The sequence below is a fragment of the Motacilla alba genome, chromosome 17, assembly GCF_015832195.1.
Source record: "Motacilla alba alba isolate MOTALB_02 chromosome 17, Motacilla_alba_V1.0_pri, whole genome shotgun sequence".
Lineage (NCBI taxonomy): Eukaryota > Metazoa > Chordata > Aves > Passeriformes > Motacillidae > Motacilla > Motacilla alba.
In genome coordinates, this window is record NC_052032.1 from 3273368 (window position 1) to 3295474 (window position 22107).

Sequence of the window (22107 nt, forward strand, 5' to 3'; positions counted from 1 at the left end):
ATCTGCTGATGCACTCTGTGCTTACAGAGCCTGGGTAAAAAGTAAAACCATGTTTTTTTCAGTTGCAGAGTTCCTTGGCTGTCTGGTGCTGTCAGATACATCTTTGGTTCAGTGAAATAATCTTTTCTCTGACCAGTCCTCACAATTTAGTCTTGGCTGCTGTGGGAGCCAAGTAGCCTAGCTACTCCTGTGCATTCCATAGGTAGATTTGAGGTGGCCCCAGCAGATTTCAGGGTGGGCTTGTGGGTCCTGTCACGGACACAGCTCTCTCAAGGGAGCCCAAGCACAGTGACAGTGCTCATAAAGCAGTGCTCTGTCCCTCTCCTGCCAGCCATAAACCAGCTACCAGTGTCTGCAAATTACCAGGAGATGGAAATCACCAGGAGTTGTTTCCTTCCTGGGCAGATGACTGCCATATGTTCCCTATTCCATCCCAGCCAGGTCCTGTTCTCTTCCAGCTTTTGATCCAAGCCCAGAAGTACTGGAGGATGTGTGGCTTTTAGATGAGATGGTTTGGGAACCACATAGCACATCTTGCATTATGGAAAACCAGGGGATCTCCTCAGGCACTCCACAGGGTTTTCCCTGTTTTTTCATGGCATCTCCAGAATTCTTCATGGGGCAAACAGTGCAGAAGAGATAAACACAGTGTTCTGCACTTCTGGCTCTCACCATCGTGATTTCATCTGGGAAATTGAAATCTCTGGGTGACCAGACTTTTAAAAGAGGTGTCATTTTAGGCTTCTTGACTGAAAGAGGAGAGCAAAAAGGTTTTGTGTTCTTGTTGGGATTTTAAAACTGTGTGAGAGGGGCAGGTGGCTCCCAGCAGTGCTTTTGATGGAGGGGCAATGCCAGGAAGGCCTGGGAAAGGTGTTGAGAGCTGGTCCCTGCCAAGGGCACACAGGGATGCCCTGGGCTGGGGGGTGTGGGGCTGGCTGGGCAGGGTGCTGTGGGCACTTGCTGAGACCCACGAGGTCCTTCCTCCTCTCAGCACCTTTTGCTTTAGGCTGTGATTTTGCTGCCCCCAACAGTCTGCTGGTTTTGAACCTGCCTGGTGCTCTTCCACATCCAGATGTGCCCCTGGAGAAGTGGGATGTGAAGGGTCTGGTCCAAAACTCACCCTGTGGGACTCTCTGGGGCTGATCCCATAAACCTGGTGCATCCCCGTGTGCATGTTTTGGGTCACAGGCACATGGCCTTGGAGTGACACCATGCAGATGAGGTCATGGTTGTTCTCTCTTCATACCTGAGCAAAGATTTCAGTCAGGGCAGGATTTCAGTGCCAGGACTTGACCTGGACAGCCCATCTTGAGCACCTAGCATTGGAGTACTCAGTCCAAATCAAAATGGATCCACTAATTTAATCAGCATTTACATGGTTTAATTGAAGATTAAACCCCTTTGCTGACATCATCTACTGTGGCTTATCACTCTCACCACAATGTAGAACAGAGAGTTTTGCCCCACCCCCCAGAATGTATTTCAAGAATGTGGTGAAAAAAATACAAAGAGTATGTAACTTTTTCTGGAAAGACAATATTTCATGAGGGAAATTTGAAGGATAAAGTAACTGAATTCCAGGCAAACAGGCATGAGTATTGTTAGGAAATACAGCTCTCTGCAGGGCAAAAAAGAGTGGCATGCCAGGTTTAAATAGGAATTTATAGCCACTGACTGCAAATTACCTTATAAAATTACTGAAACCTTCATAAAGTCATCAATTATGCGTTTAGTCTTGATTGTCATTTATTGCACTTCTTAATTGTTCAGTAAACTTCTCTGGATTAAAGGGTGTGTTTCAAATTGACATGGGGCTGTTTTATTGATGTAAATTACCAGAGTATTTTACATAAGGGGCAGCTGAGGGACCTGCAGCAGAAGAGTCTCTTATCCACTAATAAAGGCAACACAGAGCTGGTGTTGTGATTTCAAGTGAGTGGAGTTGTGTGGAATGATGAGTGTGCAGGCAATAGTTATAAATCCTTGAAATCAGGATTGTTATCAGTATGGAGTGCGACAGTGGAGGCAGAACACAGACTTTTAATCACTCTGTTTAACGCAAGAGGAGGAATGACAGATAGAGAAAACAATGAAAAATCTGGTGGATTTACTGAGTCCATGTTAGGCCTTCTGTTAAATCTTTTCTAAGACAGAACATGCTTCACATGTTTTCACTGTTGGTTTTTTTCAGTTATTAGCATTTCATTCATCAGTGTTTCCTCAGGCTCACGAGAAGCTGGGGCCACACTCCACCGAATGCAACCCCTGCACCACCACTATGTCACCAAGCAAGTGACTCCATTTCTCCTAAAAGGTGCTGGACTTCATGGGATTCACAAGCCGGGGTGCCCAAATCCCTTTTTCTTTGAAGCTATTCTCAGCTCTTTGGGTTTCATTCTGTGCTGTTCTGTGGAGGCAGGGTGATTCCAATCATACCATTGCTGATTGCATAAAATATGCCCTGAATCCAACACGTTATGTTAAAATCTGGTGTCTGGGGCCTGTCTGATTCTGAGCAGAGTAGCTGTTGGATTGTGTTCCAGCCATCCTTAACCCAAGCCAAGTTGGGAGAGACTTGATTGGGATATCGGTGAGGGGTAAAGACTGTGAAACCTCTGCTGTGATTGATGGAGTTGTGCATGGAGAGGACAAATATGCACAAATACTTACCCAGAATAGTAGGGCCTCAATTCAGTTGTATCTGGCAGACTTTTCAGCTCAACTTTCAAGAAATATTGTTTTTAATTGACCTTCATGTGAGTAATTTGAAGAGCCAGCGCTGATTTTCGCAAGGAGAGTTTCAAGAATGGAAACTCCCATCGTATGTAAAATTAGTAATTTTACTGTATCATGAGTGATTAAACCTGACCCCCCAGAGAGCCAAAAATAATGCTGTGTGACTTCCTTGCCCAATTAACACAGAACAAATGTGAAAATGTGTACATTACAGCAAATTGTGTGCTAATTGGCCTCGGAGAAATACGAACGACGAGGAAGAAATGGCCATGTAATTTCAAACATATTTGAGAGGTTTCGCAGTCTACTTGCAAATAGGAGGGAAAAAAGTCAAAATTTGACAAAACCATTATTTGTTATGATTTATTCACTCAGCTCCAGTCTTGAACCTGGGAGTTATTGGCAGCTTCAGCTAAGATTCCTGCTGAGTATTTCTCCTTATAATGACTGCATGCAGCATTTAGCTCAATGCTATTTTTTGGCATAGTGTCATAAATATCTATTCTAATTCTTCTCTCTGTATGTGTTACTAGGGTTAGATGTTTTTTTTTTATTTTGCCTTTTTCTCATGAAAATACCTCTAGATGCAATACAATCTCCTTCTCCTTTCCTGAGGAGAATATTGCACTCAAGTGCAGCAGTAGGATTATTCTCCTTGGGCAGGAACCTCTCTGCCAGGTCTGTTCATCATTTAAGTACTGGCTTAAGCAGAGAATAAATGTCCATCTGTTCAGGGGAGAATTTCGTCTGGTCAGGGAAGTTAGATCTGACCCATAGACTTAAGGAATCCAAGATTTACTCACTATTGCTAAAATCAAATCTCTTCCACTTCATTTTCTATCACATCTAGAGTTTATATATTACATTTTCTCTATGCTTTCACCATGTCTTCGGAATAAAACTGATTGAAGATGTAATTTGTAGGCTAGAGGTAAATCCCATCTTTCCATACTTTTTTCTGTCTTCTATAAGTACAGGAAGCAGAGCTCTGGGCTTTTCCTCTGCAGCAAGAATATCCCAGAATTTGTCACTGGAGCTGCAGGCTGATGCACTGAAGTGTGATTTGGTCACAGTGAAACCCTTTTGTAAGAGATGGAAGGTCAAGTATGCCCAAAATTAAATGATGCAGTGCTATCAAATTGAAGTGTTTCAGTAATTTTCCTTGATGATTTCAGCAAAATCGTGATGTCCCTAAGAAACACCATGATTTCACAGAATTAGCTTTTTCTCCTGGAAAAAGTGGAACCAGCATTATTTTAAGAGCCTGCTCTTCCAGCCTCGACATGTGCAGAGTTCCCAGGGACCTCAGAGGAGTTGTCATGTGGAGAAAGCAGTGTCCTGGCAGCAGGATTCCTCTTGGTTTAGCTCTTGCTGAAGTTGAACAGGTTCACTTTAAACTTCTGGATTTTTTGGTTGATTTGCAGTGTCCTCTACAAGCTAAGTTAGTACAGTGCAGTGCAGCACTTAGCTCTGATCTTAAATTGTTTCTGCCAAACAGGCACAGAGAGAGAAATGTCTTTCTCATATCCCTGAGAGTTCTTCAGGACATTTATAGGAGTTTGTACCGTTTATTTCCCAGTTAAACATTTCCTCTCAGCTGTTGAGAGGCTTAATGGCTTGGAGGTCTTGTATTATGAACTTTGTAGATGCTCCCAGTATTTTGTCTTTCTTGTAGGAAGAGCTGTGGTGGAAGGATGGGCTGGAGAATAGAGGGGGGCTCTAAGGCTGTGCTTCTTCTGGTTTACTTCTGGTGGGACTTTGTGGATAAACCCAGCACCACTGAAAATGCCAATCATGTATCGTGGAGTGCTCAAATTAGCAAGAAACTTAAAAAGAACTTTTTTTTTTTTGAAGACTTGTGAGCGCGCAACAGCCCTTTCTCATTGGAAAAATTGAATTTCATTACTGTTATAATGTATATTTTAAGTGGAAGTTGTCAGAACTAAGCGATGTTAACAGGGGAGCCTGCAGAAGCAGAGAGATGCCAGTCTCAGTAAAACTCTGGTGCATAACTCCCGTTGAAAATATATAGGAAAGTAAGATGTGACAATGATCAATTTAGAGATGGAAGACGAGGATGATGTGAGTGGTTTGTGACTGGGTTTGGTGTGATTTAACTTGGTTTTACTGGATTTCTCCAGAGGAGAGCAGTGGCCCCGACACTCCTCGAGCGCCACTGCCAAGTCATTTCCACTGATTAAGGACTTAGAAAAATCCTTTTTGTTGCCATCAGGGGGAGCTTTTGAGATCTTTCAAGAGTGAAAAAAAAATTAAAAAAAAAAAAAAAAAAAAAAGAAAAGAAGAAAAAAAAAAGAAACGTCCCAGCTCAGAAACAGAGATCTACAAACCAGCAAGCAGACAGGAGCTTACCTGTGGCTACAACCAAGCCAAGGAAACCAGGGGAGCTGAATTCCTTAGGCTGAAAATTAGCAATATTGAGAGAGGATTTTTTGATTCAACCCACCAATAAAATTAATAATTGATTTTTTTTAATCATTATTTCAAAAAAAAAAAACAAACAAGAAGTCTTTGGAGCACTCAAAAGCCAAATCTTACTCTGTTGCTACAGCTTCTGGAAGGCAAATGCTCTTCAAAAAGCTTCTCTCCTTTTAGCTCCTGATGATTCGATGGGGACCTTTGATGCAACATTTGGATTAGCTGCACACAACTGCACTGAGGGGGACCACAAAAGGGGGAGCCTGGCTGATTGCATAACTTTGAGAAAATAATAAGAGGAAAAGAAGGAATTAGAAAAAGAAAGAGAGAGAGAGTGGAAAAGAGAGAAAGAAAGAAAGCAATTAAAAAAAATATCTGAGACTCAAGTTTCAAGACTCTTTATGTGCTGCAGAGGAGCATAAGGTTTACCAGCAAAGTGCAACGGGGAGTCTGAGAGGAGAAATAGCTTTCTCTTTTGCCAAGAAAAAAAAAATAGGAATGTGTGTTTTGGACTGGACTGAGAAAGAAAGCTGGGGAGATTGCAAAAAGGAGGGTGCAGGATTTTTGTCACATTGATCCATTCATCTTGATTGTCTTCTTTAAAAAATAAATAAGGTGGGGGGAGGAGAAGTGATAGGGGGAAAGAGAGGAAGAGTGGAAAAGAAGGGGGGAAAAGGAAAACAGCAAAAGTGTTTGAACCTCTGGAGCTATCTGCTCCTTCAAGCTGATTGATTAGTCATGATCCCTGCAGTTTTAATGGGAATCATTCAATTGGGAAGGTGGAGCACCCTAGAGTAGATTAGCATATTCTTGTTTACTCATCTTCTGAGGGGCTTTTTCTCTTTTCTTTCATTTTGTGGAGAAGAAGGGAGGGGGGGAGGTTGGGGGAAAGGAGGGGGTTGTGGCTTATGTTATAAAGGAGGCCAAAAAAATAAATAGATTAGAGCATCTTTTGGGGGGAGGGAAATCAGTGGGTCTGAGTCTTGGAGAAAGCTGGGGGGTTGTTTTGGTTTTTTGTTTTGTTTTGAGTGTGTGTGAGTGTGTGTGTGTGTTTTTTTTAAGAAGAAAAAAAATAAAGGGAAGAAAATTCAGCAGAGAAAAGAAGAGAGAGAGGAGTTCCAGCTGTGGAGGAATAGAGAAGAAGACAGATAGAGAAGGAAGAACAGAGAAATACATTTCAACCAAGAAGGAGTTTTGATTTATTTGATTTTTATTTGTTTTAAGGAGAAAAAAAAAATCTATAAGCAGGAAAAAGAAAGAAAAAGAAAAAAAGAAAAGAAAAAGCAACTGAGAAGGGTTATAAAAAGAGCAAATACCAAGAAGGGTGAACAAGAGAAGAAAGTCAAGGCAAGGAGGAGCCCAAAGCTGGCAGATCGGGAGGATTTGCAGGGGAGAAGGGGGGGGAAGATTGGAAATGCAGCTCTGGAGTTTGCTGCTGCCTCTTGCGCTTCTCTGTACAGCCCTAGCCAGTGGACCCGAATGTGGGATGGACGAGCGCTCCCGCAGGGCACGAAGGGACACCAGGCACAGCCGCCAGCTCCTCCACACTGCCCCGGGCACCTGTGCCACCAGGTTAGCCCGAGGAAGGCGCTCCACTGCTGGGCTGGAGCCTGGGCATGTCCCCCGCAGGAGGCAACAGCGGGAGGTAAAGGACGAAGAGGAGTCCCTTACCCCGAGCAGGGCGCTCTATTTCAGTGGCCAAGGTGATCAGCTGCGGCTGAAGGCAGACGTTGAGCTGCCCCGAGATGCCTTCACTTTGCAAGTGTGGCTGAAAGCCGAAGGCGGACAGAGATCTCCGGCTGTCATTGCAGGTAGGTCTGGCCGTGCCTGTGGCTGCAGCATCCCCGCTCCGTGCCGGGAGCCGGCTGGAGGCGTGCGTGTGTCCGGGAGCGGGCTGTGCACACCCAGCCCCGCGGGAGTGCCCCGCGGCACACGGGGGATGGATGGATGGATGGATAGATGGATGGATGGATGGATGGCAGCGCCTCTGCCAGCACGCCGGGCTCGCCTTCGCCCCGCCAGATATTCCGGGAGATCCCGGAGCTCTGCGGACCGGCTGGAAGTGTAGGCTCGCAGGAAAAGTTATGTAAACTTTTGCATAGGGGAAATGGCAGTGCCCTGGGGTGGTTTCTGTCTCGCTGGGTGCGCGGGTTGAGGTGCAGGTAGAAGAGGCAGCTCTTACGGTGGGGTTTTGTCTAATTTTCAGGTTGGAAAACTGTAAGTAGAGCATTTGAAAGTGGCTTGTTTGTATGTATGGAAAGAAATGTATGCGACTGGTGTGTGGCTGCAAAGAAACGCATATCTAAGGTCCCCCTACGATTTCCTTGGTTTTATTGGCTTTTTAGTGTACTCCACTGTTCGCTCTTTAGATGCAGTGTTAGCATGTGGTTTCCAAAAAGCTATAAAGGAACTTTTTGGCTATTGTGAAACCTCAAATGAATCAAATGAGTTTATAAAGTTCCCAACCCCTCGACACTCAGCTACGGCTGGGACTCGCGCTGCAGCTAGAGGATGTGTGGAGTATTTTTGTCTCCCCTTAGAAATGGCAAGTGTAACATCAATGATTCTAAGGTCAAACAGCCCTATAAAATCATTTAGTACTCAAAGCAGCTCCCAGTCTAAGCTGTCTGAGCTGGACAATAACAAGGAGCATTGCACTTTTCTTATTTAAATTTTATGAGCCCATCCTGAATTTGGGTCCCTCTCCCCGCGTTCGCTCCCTCTCCCCCTCCCTCCCTCTACCTCCCGCCCTTTCCTCGCTTTAGTGATAAAGTGCAGCGAAGTTGTCGTGAAATCGGATACTTTGCGGAGGGTTACAAACCCTTATAAATGTCGCCACATCCATCTTTGCTCTGAAGGAAGTCATAGAAAATGGAAATGCCCTTAAAAAAAAAAAAAAAAAAAAGGAAACAAGTCAGAAAGAGAAACGGGTATTGGGGGGCGGGGGGAGGACATGTTTTACAGTTCTTTTGGCAAGGAGATTCCCTGAAAGTACAAGGTTTCCATGTCCTAGGATGCCTTAAAGAGACAGGGAGGATTTCCCCTTTCCCTTTAAGCGGAGTCACTTCCTCGCAGGAGGCAGCGCTGCCTGTGCCGGGGCGCCCTGCCCCGCCAGCCCCGCTCGCTGTCCCTGCCACCCTCCCGCTGCCACATCCCCGGCTCTGCTGCCCCAGCCCTGACCGGCGCGGCCGCTGTCTCGCAAGAAAGTTGCTTTGTCCTAAAGAAAACAAAAAACCTGAGATGGACTCAGCCGTGCTTTTCCTTAACTTTCCCCAATCGCAGCTGCTCCGCTCGCTTGCGAGCAGGGAGACGCCGTGTGCGCGGGGCTGCCGGGGTGGGCAGGAGGTGCCGGGCATGGGCTGGTCCCGTGTGCCTTCAGAGCAGTGATTTCATATGTGAACCACGTTATTCCTTGATTTATTCCCCCTGGCTTTCTCACACTCTGCTCTTGTGGTTCCCAACCCTAACTTAAACCCCAGGGCTCGAATGCTTCCCTTTCAAGTTGGGAAAGGCAGAATTGGGGTTTACACAGATCTCATCGGTCCCAAAACAGGGTCAGGGTATTTTTTTTTTAATGTGCTTAATCCAACACCTAGGACCCCATGTCTGTCTTTGGTGCAAGTATCTCTAATTCTCACGACAGGGAACCTAGACAAACACACACAAAGATCATTTGTAGTAAAATACTTTAATTGGATGGGGGAGGTTAGGTTGTTGCCTGTATAAAACACTTGACCCATTTTATGCATGGAAATAACATTCCACTGTGAAAAATGAAGAGAAATGCCCCAGTTTTGCACCTTAGAGCTTCAGCTCAGCTCGGGAGGACTTTGAGATTTTTATTTTATTTTTAAGCTCCCCCTGCCCCCCTCGCACGCACTCTTGAAGAGGAGCCAGGTTTGGCTCTGTGTGTAAACACCTGGAAGAGGTCCAAGAGGAACTCACTTGGAGTATCCTCTGCACACCACAGCCTCCCAGACCTGCAGCAAGCTTAGGGAGAGATTACGCTTCCCTCAATGAGGAAATCAAGGGTTCTGGCTGCCAAAACTCTTGGCTTTCACATTCTCACTGTTTTGGGATGTGACAGACTGAGGAGCTCAGTTCTGCTGTTGCATTTGCATCTGTAGGACCCCACTGAAATCAAGAGCCCATCTGGGTGTTTGGAGGGGAAGGGACTGGGGCACATTTGCTGGCAGTGCCAGAAGTGAATTTCTCCCAACTTTTGTCCCAGTTGCAAAGTGGGAAGCTGTGTGGCTGTACAGATCTGAGGAAAGGAGTGGGATTGACTGGAATACACCCCTTTTTCAGAGTTGCTCCTGTGTCTTCCCCTACTTTCTGCCCCCCGCTTTCTGCCCGTGACAATTGTTCCCCTTGCACCACTCTCTGCTGGCATATAAGAAATTACTGCAAGTGCTACAGGAGCAGCCCCATGTGTGCCTATAGGGGAAACCTGTTGTGTCTGTTAAAAATTTCATGCAGGACCCAAGTTGTTATCAGCTCCTGTGCCTGAGCCCTGACATAACGGAGTTCTTCTGCTAATCCAGGCTACAGGAGTTTCTGTCTGGAGCCAACTCTCCTTACGTCACCCTCTGCTGCAGTATTCAATTTGTTTTCATAAATGGCTAATTTTACAGCGCTGTTAAGTGGGTTCGTCATTGTGCCGGGCCATGCCCTGTGTCTGACGAGAGGCAGTCCTGGTGCCAGGCTCTGCCAATTTTCACGCTGCTTGGCAGCGATGTTATTGCCGCCCTGTTTGACTCCACTGATATCTGCTCTGGCATTTGTCAGAGGGAAAGCTGTTGGGAAACTGGAAGTCTGACCCATTGATCTGCGTTACGCAAAAGCTCAGGAGCCCTGTCGGGGCTGGGCTGCGCTCCTCGGAGCGGCTCCCGCCGTGCGGCTCCCGGAGCAGCTCCCGGCTCCTGCGCGCTCACCCTCCCTCCCTCCCTCCATCCATCCCTCCATCCCTCCCTCCCTCCCGGGCCGCAGAGTTCTCGGACAAACCCTGCTGGGATGTGCGCACCCGGCCCGCAGCTCAGCACATCCCGCCTGTAAACACGCACATGTGCGCTTGGAGTCACTCGGCGGCTTCGGGCGCCTTCCCCCGCGCAGCCTGTGGATGCTGGGGCAGGAAAGGGTTAAGGAGGGGCTGTGCTGGGTTAGGTAATGCACGCACACCATGAGAAATGAGGGGCTTCAAAGCGCTGCTGGCCTTGCTGCTGTTGTAATCAAAGGTGTTTTGGTCCCGCTGTGAAAACTCAAGCCCACCCTGAGAGAAGGGACCCTCCCGAGTCCCTGTCAGGGTGTTTTCTGGGCTGGGGGTGGCTCATGTTTTCACAGGAGCGAGATGTTCACTCTTTACTGGCTGGGAGCTGAGAGGAGCAGGATGAATGATCGGCAGCGGGAGCCGGAGTAAGAAAGCGTGCCTGCTCTGAAGAGTGAAAGTTTGGGGTTTGTTTTGTTTTGTTTTGTTTTTGTTTTGTTGTTTTTTCTCCCCACTTCTTGGTTTCATTCCCCTCTGTGTCTCTATTCCTCAGCCTGCCAACAGGGAGCATGATCCCAACTTAACAGAGCTTCATATGTAAGGGAGTGCCTGTGTTTTCCCAACTTCAGTCCTTGATGAACATAAAACTGCAGCAGAAACCAAAGGGAAGGAAAAGCCAAAATCAGCATGGTGGAGCTCACTTAAAGCCACAGCTTTAGCATGGAAGGGACTGAGAAACATTGGTGTCAGAGCCCAATAATTAGGCAATTATAAAGATATGTAATTGACGCTGCAGAGGTCTAGTCCTTTTACACAGTTAAAGAATACATATTTGCATTAGGAAGTTGTTTCCTTCTGAAGTTTTGGACTCTGATACTGGTTTAATACACTTCAGGTAGAATTGGTGAGATGGGTCCTATCTCCAGAGCTGATCCTCGTGCTGGGTGTGCTGGGAACTTGAGGATGTTTTCAACAGAGAGTTTATTCAGAGTTTCACTGGTGTTAAAACAATAGGCAGGTAGATAACGTGGCATTTTCAACTGCCTATTGTCTTTCAATTACTTTCAGTTGTATGAACTTTCTAGTTGTGCTCTGTTATGAAGAACTACAGTGAAGGAGAAGGCAAATATAAAATTTGTAGTTCTGTTGTTTAATTAGTGCTGGCATGTGCAAGGTCCCAGGGTGCTGGCCATGGTGGGCAGAGTGGAGTGACAGGAGCTGGAACACCTGCACAGATGTTCCTGCAAGGTGACAAATCTCTAAAATGCCATCCTGAAGGGTGGAGGAAGCTGTGTGGGTTTGGCTTCCCTATGGATGGGTTCAATGATTATCCACTTCATGACTATGGATCTGGACATGGCTTGACTCATAGGTCACTGAACAAAATACCCTCACAGCTTGTCATTTACTAAATATTTGCATTTGAACAGCATATTTCCTTCAGCCTGTGGAAGCTGTGACAAAAATCAGAAACTGATTTTTCTTTCTGTACCATTTCCAATTTAATCTGGTCTTGTTCTTTTGACCAGCTACACTCTAGAGTCAGAACAGCACAGTTAGAAGAAAGCTGGTTTTTTTCCCCTTAAAGCACTTACACATAGGCTTCTCTAATTAATTAAATGGTAATAAAACAGTGAGGGCAATTTGACTCTGTGTGTGAAGGGTGGCAAATTTAGATTCCTAAATGATGTATGGCTTTCTCCTGTAGGCCCAGGGTTGTGTCCCAGGCTGAGTTTGCCTCTCCAAGCTTCATTTCAGCCTGATTTATTTCAAGCCAGGCTGTTTCAGTCAGAACAACTTGGGTGAGGCAGAAAGCAAGAGGCGAGGATGGTGTTTGGAGAGAGAGCAGGAGCAGGGCTGTCCTCAGGGACTGCGGGGGATGTCTGGAGGAGCGCAGAGCAGAGCTGTGCAGGGCGGGCTCGCTGCTGAGGGCGAGGGGAAGCCCTTGGAGAGCCTTCGCACGCGAAGCCATGGCCAAAGCCAGCGCTGGGCGGGGATGGAGCACCCTGGGAATCGGGCTGGAGCTGCTCTCCAGCCCCCACTCCCACCCCACGGTGCCAGGAGGGGGCTGTAGGTGGCCAAGGGGTGCTGAGGCTGTGGCTGCACTGAGCACAGTGGCCCCTGTCAGCCCCAGCCACACGTGGCATGGGGAGGGATGAGCTTAAATTCCAAATCCCAGAGGGTCTCGCTGATGCTGGCTCCCTGGGAACCCTAACCCAGACCCTCCACACAAGTAGGTGCCGCTTTCCAGTGCTGAACAGGTCTCTGCTTGCACAGCCGACCCAGGTGTTTGCTGAGGCAGCTCCATGGTCTTTGAGTCCACTCACCTTTGCCAAGGGTGGGAGAAACCCTTGGCTGAGCACATTGCCCAGCAAGGATCCAAGTGCCCGTGGACACCTCGCTGGTCACTGGGGCCTGGCTCAGCTTACAGGCAGCCAGCTGAGGGGAGCAGGGAGTTTTGGTCCAGAAATGCCTTCCTTGGAGCCTGGGTCTGGCTCTGCCAGGACAGGGGTCTCTCACAAGAGAGGTGAAGCCACAATGCATTCAGGAGCACCTTTAACTCAAAAGTGCTTCATGCCCTGGCAGCCCAGAAAGCCAGTTTTGTCCTGGGGTGTGTCAGGAGGAGTCTGGGCAGCAGGGCAGGGGGGATTGTGCCCCTGTGCCCTGTGCTCAGGTGAGACCCCAGCTGCAGAGCTGCCCCAGCCCTGGCCCAGCACAGGGAGCAGCTGGAGCTGCTGCAGAGATCCAGAGGAGGCACCAGGGGCATCAGAGGGATGGAGCAGCTCTGCTGGGATTGTTCACCTGGAGAGGAGAAGCTTTGGGGTGGCCTCAGTGTGGCTTTTCAGTGCCTGGAGAGGCACAAGAGAGCTAGACAGGGACTTCTGACAAAGGGCTGGAGTGACAGGACAAAAGGGAATGGCTTCACACTGAAAGAAAATAGGTTTTGGATCAGATCTTAGGAAGAAATTCTCCCCTGTGAGGGAGGACAGGCCCTGGCACAGGGTGCCCAGAGCAGCTGGGGCTGCCCCTGGTTCCCTGGCAGTGCCCAAGGCCAGGCTGGACAGGGCTTGGAGCAGCCTGGGACAGTGGGAGATGTCCCTGCCGTGGCAGGGGTGGGATGAGATGACTTTTAAAGGTCCCTTCCAACCCAAAACATTTTATGAAAAATATTGTAGAACCAACAGGGTTTAGATGCTCTCAAGGCCACAGGATTAACCAAGTGCTTTCACATTGGGTTTTCATGCTGGCCTGAGCCAGAAAAAAAAAAAAAAGAAAAAAGAGCCAAAGTATAGTGTCTTTTTTCAAAAAGACATATTGAAAAAACAAAAATAAACCCTTCCATGACTGGGGTCAACTGGAATGCTCTCATATAATAGTTTTGCTTCTAATTTTATCTGTTGCTTTTTCAGCTCCTCTTTTCTTTTTCCCAGTAGAAATTACAGGAGCAGAAGCAGAGGAGGGACCACCTGGGTTGCCAAATTCAGTCCCCTGCAGTGTCAGGGATATAACAGCAGATAATTAGTCCAAACATTCACAGAAAATCCACTTTGTAGGTTCTGATATAGCACAGGCCACAGAAGATTTCCCGGTGCTCTACTATAAACCAAAGCTCTTTAGTTAAGACTGGGAGTCACCATTTTAATGTAAGACAGGAAAAGAGAAGGACAGATCAACAACATCTTAAGTACCTAAAATCCAAAACATTGGTTGAGAAAACTGTTAAGTATGAGAAAGGAAAACATTGGCTGGTAAAAGGTATCAGCTTTGTTATTTTCAGAGAGTTAAAATGAATCAGGTGTTTTGACAGTTACGAAACTTCTATTGAAATTTTAAGTTGGAATATTTGCCAAAACTGATCCTTTCCCACAGATAGTCTGTTTTGATTAATTTCCCCTTTTCCTGAGAAAAATATTTTATCAAACATTTCCCACCCTTCTCTGCTCTTAGCCTGTGTGGCAGTTCCTACATCCCTACAGTTGTAGTAGGAATGAATGCTTGATTGTGTTTTTACTTCTTTGCATCTTATATTGCAGATGATTGAGAAAATACATCAGAAAATACTTGTTTGATCAAAATCCTCTACGTTTTTTGTTGGTTTTTTTTTTTTTTTTTCTCTCAAGTGCATCAGCAAGTCTAATATAATCTTTTTCTTCATTTACCCTCCTCTCTCAGTGGAACAAATTTTTCCATCTAGTGCTGTTTACATGGGCAGTATAGATTAATCTTCCTATTTCATAAATGCAAAATATACTGGATTCTTCTATTGCCTGGGTTCTGGGCATTTGCTTCATGCATTGTTCTGGGCACAGTTGCTGTGCTGTGCATTTTGGTTCTTTGTTTTCCCAAAAAAGAGGCTTCTGAAGATGAAGATGAAGATGAACCTTTTCCCTGACCTCACCCTTCAATTGCTCTGTGCCCATTTCCTCACCTGGGGGTTGCTGACATCTGGATATGATTCTTGATTTTATTTCACCTTTCTTTGGAAAAGGAATACCTGATAGTTGTGCTATTTTCTCTGTCTCTCCACATTTCTCTTCATTTTCTCTGCTGTGAGCATGCATGCACACACACACACCATTTCCAAAGCCCCTTTGATTTTCTTCCCAGATCAATAGAGCATTTAAACTCCAATGATCAAGGAGGAGCAGCTTGTTTATTTCCCCACATATCCTGACACAAGTGGCACATCTTGTAAACTGCTTTGATTTGATGTTAGTGCCTATTATAAAGTTTACTCTCCCCAAAGCCATCCATGAAGTTAAAGTACTCTTACTCTGAGCAGGAGCAGAGCAGAACTCAAAAAGGCAAGGTAAAAAGAGGACAGGAGTGAAATATCTTACCACAGAAATTTGCTTTCTGCTGTCCTCATTGACGCTGATCAGAACAATTTGAGGACTATTGAGCATCCGTAAGTTTGGCAGCTCCAAGTGAGGGTACATTGTGTATCTCAGTTAAAAGTGATCAAATATGAATACAGGTCAATTATCCCTTGGCAGAATGGGGCTGGATTACACAGGAAGCGTGGACTTGATCCTAAACCTGGTCAAGATCATGAAAAATACCATTGAGCTGGGCTGAATCTGGCTGTGAATTCAGAGAGCTTTCCACACCCCTTCTCCACATCCTGGACCTGTCTGTGGTCCTTGCTTCAGTATCCTTTATTTTGAAGATTTTTTTGCTTTAGACATGAGAGAACAAAAGCTGTGAAGCCCTAACATCAGAGGAAGGAGACATGTTTATTTGGTTTTGCTGTACTCCAAATCTCAAATTGGCCTCTGTCTCTCAACCTTTCTTCTTTTTCTTCCCCTCTCTTTTTTCCTTTTTATTTTTTAACATAAAATCTCCTCTATTCCAAACCCACTCTCCGATTTTCTGTTCTGCAGGGTGATGTAATTGTGTGACTTTCCCGTCCAATCCCTCCACCCTCTCTTATCGCCATCCAAGCCTCAGTTTTTCCCCTACTATCTGGTGTCCTTGATTCCCCTGCTTTCCCTCCTTCCCTCTCTGCACACTCGCTGTTTTCCTGCTCCTCTCCCGTCGTCTGTGCCACGGGAGGGTGGTGTCCCCTCCGAGGGTGGCCACAGGTTGGTGGCTCTGGCCAGCTGCTGTTGGAAGCGCTGTGGGAACACAGGGTAAGCAGGCAGCGTGCTTGTGTGCTCAGCCAGGCTCACGGGCTCGCCTATTTTCTGGGAATTATTGATATTGTTCTGTTTATATATCCATCCTCGCCGTGCACAAACAAGGAGCGAGCTCTCACAGAGAGGGAGTGAGGGGGAAGTGAAACTGAGAAGCATCTGGAGTTGGCCTGGGGAAGCAGCAGCTGAGAGATATGATACCAGCTCATGAAAGCACAAGAATTGCTGTGTTAGAGAAACAAACCACTCTGTTCTGTGCTGGGCACCTCCTGGGGCCTGGTGGGCTCTCGAGTCTTCCTTTTGGGTGATATTTAAGGCTTTTTTATCTCCTCCTTCCTCCCCTCTGTCGTGTTGTCCCTCCTTTTCCTTATCTAATTTATTGTCTCTCTGTTTGCTTTAAATCACTTTCCCATATGGATTTCTCTCTTCTGACCCATCTTCCCCTCCCTCATCTGATTCCCAGGAGTCTTCTGTCGTCATGGAACTGGGAGAAGAGCAGCCCTGTTCCCGACACCGAGCATCAGCTGCAGGCTCCTTTCCTCCTTCATTCTCTTCCTTGTCTGTCCTCTGCTGTTAGTGTTGGAAACATATTCACAAAGATCATCCACTGGATTGAGGAAACAGATTTTATCACCATTATTTTGTTTGTTTTATTTAAGACAGGGAACGAAATGGAGAGGAAAGGCCTTTGCTGTTACCAGTGTTGCTTAGTTTTGAATGGAGTTTTTTTCTCCTGTCCTAATGTATCCTAGTGCTGTTATTTTTCTTTATCTTTGCAGCAAGATTATGGTTTTATTGTCTTGAACTTGCCACGAAACTTCCTGCTGCTGATGGTGATACATCTCAGGTGTGAGAGAACACATTCCTTAAAATCAGGGAAATTGAGGAACAGAGGGGCGATCTGATTTGTCCTGGATGTGGCAGTGTGCTGGTGACAAAGTCAGCAATCAAACCCACCTGCAGCCCTTTTGTTACATTTTATTATTGTTTTTTAGGGATGATGATGGTTATTCCTCAGCTGAGATTGTTCTCCACGTGGAGTCACAGGCCCTAATTCCTGTAGGATGTTTCCTTGCAGCTGTTGATGGTTCTTCAGTGGATGATGGCAGTACTGAGCCAGTGCTGGTGATGGAGTCTGTCACCTGCCAGGTGACATCCTGCTGGTGACATCACAGGGGCTGGGGGAAGAAGGCACTTGGAATTTGTGACATGAGCTCTTTGGAGATGGCAGAAAGTCAGATGGTCTGGAATTCATATCTCTGAGCCAGACACACTGATGATGGTTGAATCCCCACAAATTATTGTATTTCTCAGATGGAACAATGTGTGCAGCCCCCAATGGGAGAGAAAAACAAATATCAGCAAAGCCCCTTAGTTCAGAGTACTCCAATTTAAACTAGAATACTTTGATATTTTTTATCTGTCTGCACATTGATTATTGTATTGACTTGCTGAAATGGCTTGTTAAACATTGAAGTTGTAACTGCTTATCTTCTTGGGAAATGCTGAAAATCTGCCTCTGTATATCTCAGGTTATTAAATTAAGGACAAAAGCAACTCCATAAAGCTTACCCCATAGTTAAATCCAGAGCAGGTGAGAGGTTGCAGAAGAGGCCCCAGAGGATTTTTGGGGAGGGATCCCCCACCCAGTGCACACCCTCGTGGCTGAACAGCCAGTGTTTCTGTCAGGAGCATCACCAGGGAGGCTGTGCATCCAATCCACGGGAGTTCGTTCTGAATGCAGCAGCATCTGTGCTTGTAAAGTCTGAGGTGCTAAAGTTGAAATCTGGAGCTTGCATTACTACTGTCTTACATGTCATCTGTCTTGTGGATAAACAGAGCAGCCTCTCGGAGGTCAAAACAGCACCTTTCACCAGTGATAATTTAATGAGAATTATTTTCAGCGTAAACTAGACAAGAATTGGAAGCCTCCTGTGCTGTAGCTCGTGAATGGAGAGGTTCAGGGAGAAAAGGAGTACTGGGAGAAAAAGCAAATGTTAACTAAATGGATTACACACACAGTTTTGAAACATACTTGGCAGAGGGAAGGACGAGCAATACAAGCCAGATTCTGTTGTTGAACACACCAATGTAAACCTAGAGTAACTCCTTTGGAAAGGAAATCAGGGAGGGGGGCTGCTCCAGACCTGTGAATGTGTAGAATTTGGGGCACAGACAGAGGGCATGCAATGGGGAAACTGACCAAGCTGAGAGGTGAATGTTGTGGAGAACAACCTCCAACCACCGTCACCACTGTCGGTAGTTTTATTTGGGTGTGTAATGGTTATGGTGATGCAGTGGGAAACATTTGTACAATGTGGGGCTGTTTTTGCTTTTTGAAGTATTTTCTGCATATACCTATATCGTAATCCCTCCAGGCTGTGGAGCTGGGCCACGTAGCAGTGTTACAGTGAGCCCTTTGTGTTTCCGGCAACAAACACCCCTGAACTCTGCTCTCCAGGCTTGTGGCCTCAACTCCTTCACCCCCGCCCGTACTGTCCCATCTCCAGCAATAATATTCCCTCCTCTGTTTATAAACAAGCACCCTCAGAGGAAGTTCACGGGAAGAAAAGTTAGTTAGTGAAAATCAACCACGCACCCAGGCCCAGGCTGTGGGTTGGAGCCAGCAGGGTTGCTGGATGTTTCCTACCCTGCATCTGCTTGTAGGAGTTTCTTTGATGAGATGTTTGCCTGTCTAACTCTGTGTCTTCCTCATCTTTTCCCATCGTTATGGAAAATATAAAGAAGTGGGGAAAAATTGTGGTCTAAATTTGCTTTGAAATCAGCACGGACAGCATGTGGGAACCCCAAGCAGTAAGGTTGACTTCAGTAACCCTGTAGATTTTCTTCTTGGTAAATACACTGATTCTGTCTGTTTTGTTGTTGTTGTTGTTGTTTTAACATCAAAATCTAGATTCTGGCTCCTGGCAAAACTGTTGCTCTTGAGTTGCGCAAAGGCTGTAAAAGGACTAAAATAGCCCAAAGGATAATTGTCCACTATAGTCTGAGCAAGGGCTGATGGTACATCTGGTGTTGCACACCATTTTCACAGAACCACCCCTTCAGGAGGCAGGAGTGACCAGGACCCAGGGGAGTGGGTAACACAGGACTGTGGTCATCCTGGGCATGAGCAAAGCATGCTAATGGTGCCAGCAGCTGGAAAACACAGGATGTTTTTTGACTTGTTCCAGAGGTCCCACAAAACTCTGACAGCACAGGGGCAACTGAATAAATAGTCCATTTTCTTGTGGCTGCTCCTGGTTTGTGTCTTTAGCACTGCACCTTGGTCTCGGGTACTAGGTGAGTGGATTAGGTGTTTGTTTCCTTCCAGGAGATAATTGGATCCTCTAATAAGTCTTTCTGACCGCTCAAAATGCACAGGATGATCATCAGATATAGAAAAGCTCTGGCAGTAAGGGAGGTAGCCTGGTCAGGACTATGGTTCTTCACTTGGGCAGAGCTGGGGTGTCCATGCAGGGCTTGTGTCACTGTTCCAGGCTCCCTCTCTTCCATAAGGAGTGTGTTTGGAATTTGGGGCTAAGGGAGCTTTTACAGATATAATCAATGTGGAAGTTGTGGTCCCACTTTTAGTTTTAAGAGCCTTGAAGTTTTAGAAGTGTACTAGGAAAGGTGTCCAGTGCTTGCAAAATCTCCAAACCTTAAAATGGAATGGTTTAAAATAGTCTTATCTATTGATAAGATATTTGATTTTTGGGGTTTTGAAAGAGTAGTTTCTCTGACTGAACAAATATTTTCTGTCAAGTCTTATCTGTAAGGCTACCCCAGTGTGGTCTCTTCACCTCCCATCCCAATGGGGGGAAGATAATCAGAAGTGAGCATTTTGCGTTGCAGCATGGACAGAGTTTATCAATTGTTGCACAATCCCTTTGCCTGCAAGCCAGTTAAATAAAGGAGGAGGGTGGAGCAGTGGTGGAAATGGACCTGGTTTATACTGGTGAGCTTCCTCCAAGAATTCCAGCATAACTATCAACAGTTTCTCCTCACAGGAAAGTTGAGCAATTCATTCTTACCCTTTGAGGAGTTCTGAATTATTGAAGAGCAGAGGAACTTCTGCTGGGAAAGGCTGGAATTCCCCGCAGTCCTCTTGCTAGGGATGGTTTAATCAAACAGACTGTTTACATTCTGGGTCTCAGCAGAGGCAATGCTCAAACAGCAGTGGTCTTCAACTGGACGCTGTAGCATGGGGGGTTTATTTTATTTTGTTTTAAACATCGGCATACCACCAGTTTTACTGGGAAATGGCCATCTGCAAACACCTGCAGGCTCCATGGAACAGGCCAGAGAGGGAAGCAACAGCAGCTGCGTCTCACAGAGGCAAAATGAGACAGCAAGGGGGCCGTGTTTCTTCTCTGGAGGTTTCTGCAGGGCTGGGATTTGGCAGCAAAGGTGGGCTGGGAGCCCTTGCACTCCTGGAGGGAGAGACCTTGCAGCAGGGGGAGGCTGAATGTTGGTCCAAACTCTTCTCTAAGCTTCAAACACTGATGGTAGAGGCAGAGAAGCAAAATTCTTCTTTGCCAAAACCTTGTATTTTGCCTCACACTGTGAAGGCCAAACTGTTCTGTGAACAGTGCTCTCAGACTTAAGAGTGCTCAGCCGGAATGAAATGGGAGTTATGTATTCCATGAGAGAGGGAAGAAGGAAATGAGATTAGGACAGCTCCTCCAACCACCGCCTAACTCTCCACTCCCTCAGGAGGAACATCTTTTGCACCTATATCAACAAACCAACAACCTATTGCATTTCTGTATGTCCAAAATTGGCCACAAGACTTGAGTCGAGATTTTAATTTGTGTTCAGACGCTTTCTTTTTTTTATTCCTCTTTGGTATATTCTGGGAGTGATGTATTTCCGCTCCCCACATGCAGGATTTTCTGTCCCTCACCGAGGAGGACGCACGCAAGTAGGCAATGTGGCCAACATTCTTCCAAACCCCAGCAATCCAACCAGCTGTTCAGCAGGGCTGTTATTTATTGAGAGCTGTCAATGTGTTCAACACATGGTGTCCTTTGCCCTGTCGAGCCAACAGCCTGGCTTTTATGGGTTTCTCTGACACTTGTCACACACTGGTGACAGGACAAGCTGGAACAGGCACACGGGTTTATGTGAACATTATTCTAGCAGGGCATTACAACAAGATGTTCTATAAGGGAAGGGGGGACAGAGACCAGTTGGCAGAGGAGAAAACAGAGGCTGTTGCAAAGGGTAGAGGTTCCTTCTTGACTGGTGCTTTCGGAAAGAGAACAGAGATTTCCTTCAGCGATAAATTAGATGCTTGGGGAGAAAGAAAGGGTGTTTGTTTCAGCAGTGATGCAACTCCTGTGTGAGAGAAGCAGACTCCCTCTCCTGCTAATTCCAGCTGCTGGTTCTGTAGCAGAGTGGAAGTGCACAGGAATTGCTTTGGCGTTTTAGTTGCTGCGAGGTGCCTTCAGCTCTGTCCTTTCCAGCTCCAAAGGTGAGATAATGGCTCTCAGCAGCCTGCAGAGTGATGCTGCTGTAAGAATGAGGAAATGTCATTAGTGCAGTGCTTCATGAATGAAGCAGTGAATGACAAATGCCACTCCTTTGCAGCAACAGGTTGGAATGCTCAGCCAAGAAGCCCTGTTGGCCAGGGTCGTGCTGGGTTCCTGTGCTGCTGTAAAGGGAAGACTGAGGTTGTGGAATGCCAAAGAGACAGAAAGACAGGGGGCACATCTTGCCAATCTCCTACTTATCTATTTGTCCCATCTTTTTTTCTCTTGACTTGTGTAAGCTCGTATTCATGAGTATCACAGGTATTTATTTTCCCCTGCTGGAAAACAGAGCCATTGCCTGAACAGTGTGACTCTGGCCACATTCCCTCCTATTCAGCACAATGCAATCTTGGCTCTTTACTAGTTAATATTTTCTGTCAACAACCTGCAAGGAAACAAAATCAGTGCTGATAAAATGTGCAGATGTTGCAGAGTGCAGGGAGTGGTAAACAATGACCAAAACAGGACTCTCAGTTGGGTGTTTTCAAAAGCTGAGAACATGAAAACTATGCATTAGAGTAAAGCCAAATGTGAAGTCATTCATATAGAGAGAGGGGCAGCAGGTCACACACAAAGGATGGATGGGAGGAAAGGATCTTTCACCTGGAAGCTGAATGTGGAGCAGCAACTGCCTGTTGGAATAGATAAAGCATGTAAATGTGAGCTGCCAATGTGGGGCTGTGGCCAAAGGTTTGGAGTCATCGTTGGCTGGGTAAACAAGGAGATATTGAATAGGACTGGGGAGGTTGTGTTACCCCTGTAATGACACTGGAGTGGCTGTTGC

The 22107-nt window shown here is 46.2% G+C and overlaps 1 protein-coding gene across 3 annotated transcripts in view; it reads left to right on the top strand.

The window, feature by feature from the left end:
- Positions 1 to 6139: 6139 nt before the first annotated feature.
- PAPPA (pappalysin 1) overlaps positions 6140 to 22107 on the top strand; it is a 180349-nt gene continuing 164381 nt past the window's right edge. For 2 of the 3 annotated variants that reach the window (XM_038156310.1, XM_038156308.1), the window contains exon 1: positions 6140 to 6983. In XM_038156310.1, the coding sequence (XP_038012238.1) occupies positions 6587 to 6983 (397 nt within the window). In that variant the 5' untranslated portion in view covers positions 6140 to 6586. Of the gene's footprint in view, positions 6984 to 7317; positions 7390 to 22107 lie in introns of those variants that run through there. The other variant, XM_038156311.1, reaches the window with a different exon arrangement.